The sequence below is a fragment of the Amorphotheca resinae genome (genome assembly GCF_003019875.1).
Source record: "Amorphotheca resinae ATCC 22711 unplaced genomic scaffold M430scaffold_2, whole genome shotgun sequence".
NCBI classification, from domain to species: domain Eukaryota; kingdom Fungi; phylum Ascomycota; class Leotiomycetes; order Helotiales; family Amorphothecaceae; genus Amorphotheca; species Amorphotheca resinae.
Window position 1 is genome coordinate 1,182,062 of NW_020194472.1, and position 9,392 is coordinate 1,191,453.

The following is a 9,392-nucleotide window of genomic DNA, read 5'->3' on the forward strand; positions in this document are numbered from 1 at the left end:
ATTAAATTGCGAGAGTCACGGAAGGATATACACGCGATACCGCTCTTCTCGATCTGTGAGGGGGGGGGAAGGAGAAGGGATTTACGGAGAATGCGTAAGGTAAGGTAAGGTAAGGTATATGCTTTAGTGTACAGGAGCAAGGCAGCTCGCCCTACAGGACCCCTGCCCGGGGGCGTTCGTCTAAGCAGGACGAATCATGAGCTGCTTTTGCACCGAGTCGTTGATGCCCGGGACCGTGGGACGTCTTCTTTTCTTGACTCGAGCCGGTGCGCAAAAAGGAATATATGAATGAATTTACTGTTTTCCCTTGTTGTTGCATAGATCTTGAATTCCGGAAATGATGATATGAAAAAGCGGAAATGAGATGGTTGTGCTGCGGCAAGGGCAAAGAAAGTCTTACTCTCAAAGAAAGGTCTCACATCGGAAGGAAGTATCTACCCTCCGCCCCTCCACTCCACTCCACTTCATTCCACTCCACTCCACTCCACTCCACTCCGCCCTCTCTCTCTAGACTCTTTCTCTCGCTCAGCCCCACCCCGCCCTACGACCCTAACTAAGCCCGCCCTTCCCCCCTTCAAGCAGCGCCGGCGAGAAACGGTTCAACGTGCTGACTCGAACCCTTGTTTTTGCGACGTGCAACAAAAAACTGTTCTCTTGTGTGTTCGACAGTTCGAACTCCACAGCCCTACGGCCCCGCTTCCTGATTGAGAGCTGCGCCCCGGGGTCTTCGAGATGTTGGGGGTTGAAGAGGAGGGTTTGCTTGACTCGGTGCTGCGGGTTGCGATGTGCAACAAAGACGGATGAATTCGTTGATTGATCTCTTTTAATTGGATGTATCTTAGGTACCTTGGGCAAGGGAGTAGGTAACTAACTGGTTGTTCATCTTGTACGGAGACACGGAAACACATGTAACAGGCACGTGATCTCCCGCCCGATGGCTGGCCGACCCGCCCTCGCGGCCCCTCTTCCTGATCCAGCAGTGCCCCGAGTGCGCGGTTGGGTATCTGGGAACGAAGAACTGAAACCTATTTTTGCGATGTGCAACAAAAGATGTGGTGGTCCTGGGAGGATTACATGGGAGAGGAGGCTCGTGGATATACGTAAGGGGTGCAATAATCCAATGATCTCATATGTCTATGATGGCCGAGGGTGCTGTCTGTCTGTCTGTCTGTCGTGGACCCTGAGCTGGGAAGGGACTGAGAGAGAGGGGGCGCGTGTGTGGAGGGAATGGGAGATTTGAGAGTGAAGAAATCAAAGGGTTTATATTGTTATGCTGTTACATCTTGTTCTGCACGTAAGGCATGTAGTTCTTGGAGCACGATTCTACTGTAGGTTTCTGCAAAGGTAAGATATCAACCATAGGTACCTGTAGGTAAGGTACTCTAGACATACCGTACACAAGTCCCTTCACCTCTCACCCATGATCCATCCCTCCGGCACTCCCCCACCATCTCTCTCACAACCTGACTCGGTGCTGAATTCACGACGTGCAACAAAAAGAGCATTTCCTTTATTCTTCCTACCCATCCCCACCCGTAACGTTCCTGTACTTTGTAGACGAAATTCCCAGACCCTGGTTCCGACAAGGCTGGCTGGTCTGGGGGCCCTGGCGGACGCGGAAGCATCGACTCGTCTCTTTTCGCTCGTGCCGACGGCGGCCCGGCGCTTCCTGATCGAGCAGGGATACCGAAGGCCCTGCTTGCTTGACTCGGACCCTGGTTTTTTGCGATGTGCAACAAAGTTGTTTTCACGCCCTTCTTACCTCTGTGTACCCATTTGTTAGTCCTCCGTAGGTGCCTAGGCTGCTCGCTCGGGATGCCTTGTGGGCGGTGGGCCCGGGTCTCGTCCCTTTCGAGGAGCGCAGCCGAGATGGAATCTTGAATTTTGGGACTCTTCTGGGATCATCTTGGGAGGTGGAGGAGTGCTTGACTCGACCCTGGGTTTTGCGATGTGCAACAAAAGTTGTGCTCAAGGTCTTTATACTGTTAATAGGTGCTATAGAACTCGTGGGCCGTGGCCGCGCGGGTGTATTCACGGCCCCCCTTCTGGTTCAAGAACGAGCTCCGGGCTGCAATCTTGATACTGTGAGTGCTTGACTCGGCCCGCGGTTTTGCGATGTGCAACAAAAGTTGTGTTCAGGTTCAGGGTCTTTACAGTAGAGGCTAAGGCTGTTGAATTTGTAAAACAACCCGTGTTAATATTGTGATAGAAGTCCTGGGCCGTGGCGATGTGCTGTGGATTCACGGCCCCTCTCCTCATTCAAGAACGAGCCCCGAGCCAGAATCATATCTTTACGAGAGTGCTTGACTCGGGCTCTTTTTTGCGACGTGCAACAAAGATTCATCTCCTGCTCTAGAATCCAATCCTATCCTCGGTATCCTATCCTAAATCACAGCGTCTCGAGTTCACGAACCCAGTGGCGGCTCGCCCTCTTCCTATCAAGGAAATCCCCCGAAGCGGCTCCTCGGACGATCCCCCAACGTTCAACGTTCCGAGTCAGACCCCTGGATTTACGACGTGCAACAAAGTGCAAAGGTCAAAGGAACAGTCTCTTTAAGCCGCATGTACCGAGTCTGTTGTGTCTTGCGGGATAGAGCGGCTGTCTGGGCCTCGCGGCGTCTGTTCCTGTTCAAGATGCGCCACCCGAGTTGGATCTTGTTCGCTGACTCGGCCTCAGTTTTGCGATGTGCAACAAAGTTCAATCTTTATTCTGTAGGCTACCTTATACGTTATACTTGCCTTGAGGACGGGACATACTGTGATGGTGCGCTTTTCAGATATCGACAGCGGGAACTACATGGACCCCGTACCTGTCATCTCTCCGCCTTTCCATTTTGCACAATACCCAGAGTTAGGATCTTATACAACAGCTCTACACTATATCATTCCATCTCCTACAAAATACTTGACTCGTCCCCAGGCTCTCCGACGTGCAACAAAGCGATTCAAGCCCTTTCTCGTAGAAACAGGCAAGGTAGGTAATCCGTGATGCAAAAGCCGTGTCGCTCTCCCGCACGCGACTAGCTACGGAAGAGAACCCTCACGGCCCCTCATCTCCATTAAGCCGCCCTCCGCAAGCCTGCTTCTGAGTCTTGAGTCCTGACTCGGACCCTTTTTTACGATGTGCAACAAAAAAAACGATGACGGATGTTTACATAGGTACCTTATTCAGATGTGATGTCGGGATCCGGCTGTTGTGGCGGAGATAACTTTGTACAAGTCATGTCGCTCGGCGTGGCGGCTCCCACATTTCGCGGCCCCTCGTCCGGTTCGAGTAGCGACCCCGAGCCGGCTTCAGAGGTTCGCAGATGTTCTTTTGTATGGCTGACTCGAGACCCGATTTTGCGACGTGCAACAAGAATTTCTCCAGTTAGTTCTGACATCACGGCGTTCTCACGATAGGAAGTTTCCTTACTCGTCCCGGAAAGAAGTAAAGAGAGAAAAAGTGGCCAAGGCATCGAGCGGCGACCTTGCCCCTCGGCGTCCCCGAGCCGGCGTCATCTGTCCTCTGGGGTTTCTGACTCGAGTTCCTTTTTTGCGACGTGCAACGGAATTTCTGTCTCCTGCTCTAGAACCGGCTCGTGAATCACGGCGCGTTCATCATAGATAATTACTACATTCGCCGCGAGAAGTCTCCGGCAATAAGATCATGTGCCGCCGGGTCCCAGGCGCCTCGCTGGCCCTTGGGTAGGAAGACTGGCATTCTTACAAGGGATTTTGTACGGAATCGTATTCTCTTTTCGCGGCGTGTAATGAACACAATGTTATTACTCGAGGCCTATCGAGTAAGTAGGTAGGTAAGGTAGTAACCCCATGGGCGGCTACAATACAATACCAGCACCGCACTCCACTCCACTCCACCACTCCACCCCACCAGACAGACAGACCCTTGCCCCCCCCGCCCAGCGCGCGGGAACCGTTTTCCGTTTCCCATCATTCATCATCGCTTCATTATGCTTGACTCGACCCTGGTTTTTGCGACGTGCAACAAAAAGATGTGATCCAGGCTTTTCTCGTCATCCGCGTCGCCTCCCAGTCCTGTTCGAGTAGGCGACTCCGACGCGGTCGACATATCACGAGGAGATTCTGACTCGGTGGTGGATTTTGCGATGTGCAACAAAGTGTTTGATGATTCTTCTTCTTTCTTCTCTTGCGTGGAGAAGTCTTGTATAAGGTAAGTAAGGTGGGAAGTTGTTTATCGTGGTGCGCGCGCTCGCTCGACGAGAACTGAACTGAATTGAACCGAGGCTTGGCTGGCTGTCCTGGGCGCCTTCCCGGATCCTCCTCCTCGCTCTTCACATACCTTATCCATCCATCTTTTACAGTATTATACTGACTCGACCACTTTTCAACGACGTGCAACAATATATTCAATCAAGTCTTCTATCTACCCTACCTTACCTAGAGATCCTCCCTACGATGTTTATTTCATAAACACCCTTCCCTTCCCTTCCCTACCTTACCTAGTTATACCTAGCACATGCATATTGCATAAGGTTTACCCTCCCTAACCTACCTCCCTGCATACCTAACAAGCCCAAGTTTCCAACCAGCGACGGCCCGACCCTCCCTCCCTCCCTTCCTCCCTTCCCTTCCTCCCCCAATCAATCAATCCACCGCCTAACCCTTCCCCCCTTTTTTCCCTCTCCTCCGCAAAGAAATCCTTCTCCCTGACTCGTTACACGCCGCGAAGCCGGGAATAAGAAAATATAAGGAGGAGATGCGGATGCAGACTCGCGAGGCGGGGTTGTTGCTGATTGACTGACTCGATGGGAATTGCGGTGTGAAATGAATGAACGGTGGAGAGGAGAGGAGAGAGGGGAAGAGAGGAGAGGAGCGGGGGGATGGGGCGGGAAAGGTATGTTATTTTATGTTACTGACAGGAGGAGTTTCTGAGTTTAGGGAAGGAGTTCGAACATCTGTCTTCACATCTTGCAAAATTAGCCGTGAACGCACAGAGTAGGCGTGCCATGCCAGTTCATTACCGAAACTCGACAACTGGTGCGACCGACATTGCTGAATGCTATATCCAAGGAATATATATATATATATATTATCTCATTTATTTGTCCATGATCCCGAACCTTAGGTAGGTACGTTCTTCCCTATCTGCGAGGGAGGAGGAAAGTAGGAATACTTGTTCTTAAAGGGGGCTTTGTATCGGGATAAGTTTTTTTGTGGGGTGGGGGGGGGGGGGGGGTTGATGCGATTAGCATCGAGGCGAGCAGTCTACTACCTAGTCATGATGAAGAGCTAGTGAACGAATTTCACGATTTGAGATAAACCCAACCGTCAAGATCCCAGGTGGACCTAATTCAAACACCACCTCGATCCCCAGTACGCACTCTCGGCTTACGAGGAAAGGAAAGTCCCGTGAGCTTGATCAAGGGTGCCGAGTGATCGATTCTTAAGGCTACCCGCCATCGCTCTCTCCCCTAGGTAGGATCTTGATTGATCATCACTTTTTCCGGATTGATTATCCTAGTAGTGGAGAATACGGTATGCTCGCGTTCTACGAATGATCGAAATTATCGTATTTCGTGGCACATCCATCCGTGGCCTAGTGGCGTGGTGCCTTGGAGCTGAGCTGTGACGCACCATCGAACGTTATCGGATGATAGATAGTTAAGTGGCCATATATAGCAGCCCCGCGGATGATAGCTTCTTGGCCGGGACTGAGAACGTTGGGGGGCGAGAGAGGGCTTTCTTTCTTGCCTTCGAGATAGGCTTCAAGATAGGCTTCGAGATAGGCTTCGAGATAGGCTTCGAGATAGGCTTCGAGATAGGCTTCGAGATGGGGTTGAACTCTTGCGATGTGTGTGGGATTGCCGGTGATTATGATACCGTTGATTTCCCTCTGTTCCATTTTAGCATTCTCAAGGAGGTACTTGACTAAGTGAAGGGTTGTCTGTGTGATCGTCGTCGTAAAAAAGCGATGGGGTTGCGACTAATTTGGACTTCGATTTTGGCTGATGGTTTATTCAATACTGCCTGTTCTGTTTTCTCAACTCCGGATCTTAATCCCTTTATAATCTTGACGTCCTTGGTGGTATCGGTATTGTTCTCATTATTGAATTGAGCGATAACGTGATCGAGAAGGATGTTTCTAAAATCATCTCTTCGCACTCGCGAAGAGCCTTGTCGCGTCTCGACACTTCTATAACATAGCCTATGCCGGCAGCTGTTGGCTCGTTGACGAGAGAAGTACATTCAATCCTGTTACCATAGCAGCATCCTTTGTCGCATGTTTCTGTGTATCGTTGAAGTGCGAGGGAACAGTGAGGACAGCATATTTGACTGTTCGGTTCAGGTGAACCTCAGCCATGGCCTCCAACTTCTCCAGTACCTTGGTCGAGGTTTCCTCCAGAGCGGAGTACTTGTCCGCTCTCTTGATCTGTACTTTGATGAAGGGCATGGCATCCTTCTCTAGGACATGATCGACATCATATAGCAATGACTTATCCACGTAGGCACAGAAGATATATAGACTTACCGCACATCATAAGCAGCGATTTTGGGGTAACTGACAGCCTGGTCCTTCGCTGAAAATCCCATTAGAGAAGACCCTTGATCCGTGAATGAAACATATGATATTAATGCGACCTTGCTCATCAGCAAGAATCTCGAAAATGTCATTTCTGACGGGATATTATCGCAAGGCATAAAATGGTAGCAAATTCAAGAAAAGAGAGGACCGTAGTTCTTCTTGGCATCGGCACCTAGTATGTAGAATTGTATTTCGTAGAAAAGTTGATAGATAGATGAATGCTGGTTTTTGGACGCAGCATCGAAGCTTACCTATGATGCATTTGCTGGAATCTGTCCTCCTAAACCGCTAGTGTGCCCCCACACTCGTGGCAATAGGCAGCAAATGCCATATAACTTTTATGGAACATAACATATTCCTTGATATGTAAATCATGATAAAAGCAGAAATGCGTAAAGTGTGGATTGTGAAAGATTTTCAATAAGGGGTTTGGGGCTTGGGGCTGGACTGAAGAGAGGTTTGAACAGGATAGATATCAAAGCTGGAAAGCTTCTCCAAGAGAACTGACACAGCACGCTTTCTTTCCCATTCATCCTGTGCAATGAACATTGTATGTATGGAGGATATTGTGCGGAATATGCAGTTTTTCCCACCTAAGTTCAGAGTTCGCACTTGTTCGCCCTAAAATGTCTCAGCTGTGGGAACCTCGCGAAATGGCTGTCTCCATCCGCCGCGAACACCTCGTTCAACTCAACCCCCGTTAGCCATGTCCTCTCACCACAGAACCAAGACCACAACTAGCAAGGGAGACGACAACTCTCTAGGGACTCACCTCGTTTTGTTGCACATCGCAAAAGATGTCTCGGGTCAGAAGCAGGGAGGATCCAAGCAGCCGCCCGTCCAAACCCACTCACTACTCACTCGGCTCCGGCTCCAGCACATCAACTCGGCTATCGTCCGACCTCCCCTGGATCCCTTATGTTAGGCCAACCCACCGAACCACCACTACTACTACTACTACTCGCAAGGGAGCAATCCTAGATCCCGAGAGGAATGTGCCAATCCCTTCACGTCTGCTGGGTCCTTTTCATCTTTTGTTGCACGTCGCAAAAAATGTCTCGAGTCAGAGACAGGGAACTGCTTCGGCGCGCATACCAAAAACATACCTATATCCTCGTCTGCGCTCCCGCTCGCCCCTGGACCCTGAACATGGCGAGGAGAGAACGACGACGGAGGACTGCTTAGTATCAACATTCCAGCTCTAGTTAGTTCTTTGCAAGGCTTCCAAGGTCTTTGGGCAATTTTTGTTGCACGTCGCAAAAAATGTCTCGAGTCAGAGGCCGGGGGGAAGACATGGGAGAGTTGGCTTGCGTTGTCCTTGCTACGCCTATCCCACACCCTGCTTCCGGGCCAGCACAAGATCATGTAAGATAGCCATTCACGAAGCACAAGGCTTTGTGAATGATAGAAACGCTTTTATTTTTGTTGCACGTCGCAAAAAGTGTCTCGAGTCAGAAGCCGGGGAAGATATGGGAGAGTTGGTTTGCGCTGTCCTCGCTACGCCTATCCCACTGCTTCCGGGCCAGCACAAGATCATTACTAGGGATCAAGAATGTAAGATAGCCAGCCATTCATTCACGGAGCACAAGGCCTTGTGAATGATAGAGAAGCTTTCATTTTTGTTGCACGTCGCAAAAAATGTCTCGAGTCAGAAGCCCGGGGGGGGGAGGCATAGGGAGTTCGCTGTCCTCGCTACCACGCCTATCCCACACCCTGCCTCCGGGCCAGCACAAGAATCATTGCCAGGGATCAAGAATGCGAGATAGCCATTGACGGCGCACAAGGCTCTCTGAATGATGAAGCTGCTTTCATTTTTGTTGCACATCGCAAAAAATGTCTCGAGTCAGCGCAGGGGAGTCTGGCAGGGGCCCGCCACGGAGCGTGTTTCCCAAGGAAGATGAAAGGGGATATATCCCCGCGGGAGCATCACCAACAAGTAGTGAACAACGCAGAGCCTCACCTCCGCCTACCCTTGCGAGATGAACGTGTCCCCCGCCTGCGCCGCGCACGAAAGGATTTTGTTGCACGTCGCAAAAGAGAGGTCCGAGTCAGTCAATTGTTCAGGGCGAGGATGATGGGGGAGAATAATGGAGGCAAGGCGGCTCTGGCTGGCTAGAGAGGAACGGCTGTGCCGCTGTTGGTGGGGCTGCCCTACGAGAGAAAGAACTTAGAAGAGAACTGTTTTCTGTCGCCGAGTCAGATGCGTCGGCTATGCGGGGCTTTCTGATTCATGATCTTTTCTCTGGACTGCTGGGCTTCTTTTCCAGGACGGCATGCTCTCTTCCCATCCCTTTTCTTTTTTTCCCAACCTCCAATCCCCTCTCAACTACCAGCCCAGGCTGCCCAGCACAGCTCTCCGAGCCAACTCGTACAGCACATAGGTACAGTACGACACGGCTGTCTCCATCCGGACTCGAAGGAACGAAACCCGAGAACACGAATCCTCCTCTATTCGTTCCTTGACCGCCGTCTGTGCTGAACTGAGTCATGTGAAGCTGTATATATGTAGGGCATCACATGTTATTACATGACGTCAGTCATGTGGACTAGGTCAGAACTAGCCACACCTTTTTATGTACACGCATATATGTAGGATAATACACCCTCTGTTGCAAGAAACCACTGGCCTTATCACGTGGGGTTAGCAGTCACGGGACTAGGATGCTCCGGAGGCCCTAGTCTAACCTAATCGGGGTTAGCAACCCGCCAAAAAGTTAGTTGTTTACTATTGCTATACAGGCACTCTATATGATTACTTTACTTAGTCAATTTAATTTATTAGTTCTTGCGATACGACGATAGATCGAATATCCTGTATAATATAGTAGTAATACTATTCGATCTC

The 9,392-nt window shown here is 50.5% G+C and overlaps 1 protein-coding gene across 1 annotated transcript; it reads right to left on the reverse strand.

The window, feature by feature from the left end:
* Positions 1-5,560: 5,560 nt before the first annotated feature.
* Positions 5,561-6,415, reverse strand: M430DRAFT_16107 (hypothetical protein; the record flags this gene model as incomplete). Its single annotated transcript, XM_024863393.1, has 2 exons — positions 5,561-5,857; positions 6,224-6,415. 2 exons carry the CDS (start codon positions 6,413-6,415, stop codon positions 5,561-5,563), a joined length of 489 nt encoding a protein of 162 aa, XP_024723985.1.
* Positions 6,416-9,392: the final 2,977 nt, after the last annotated feature.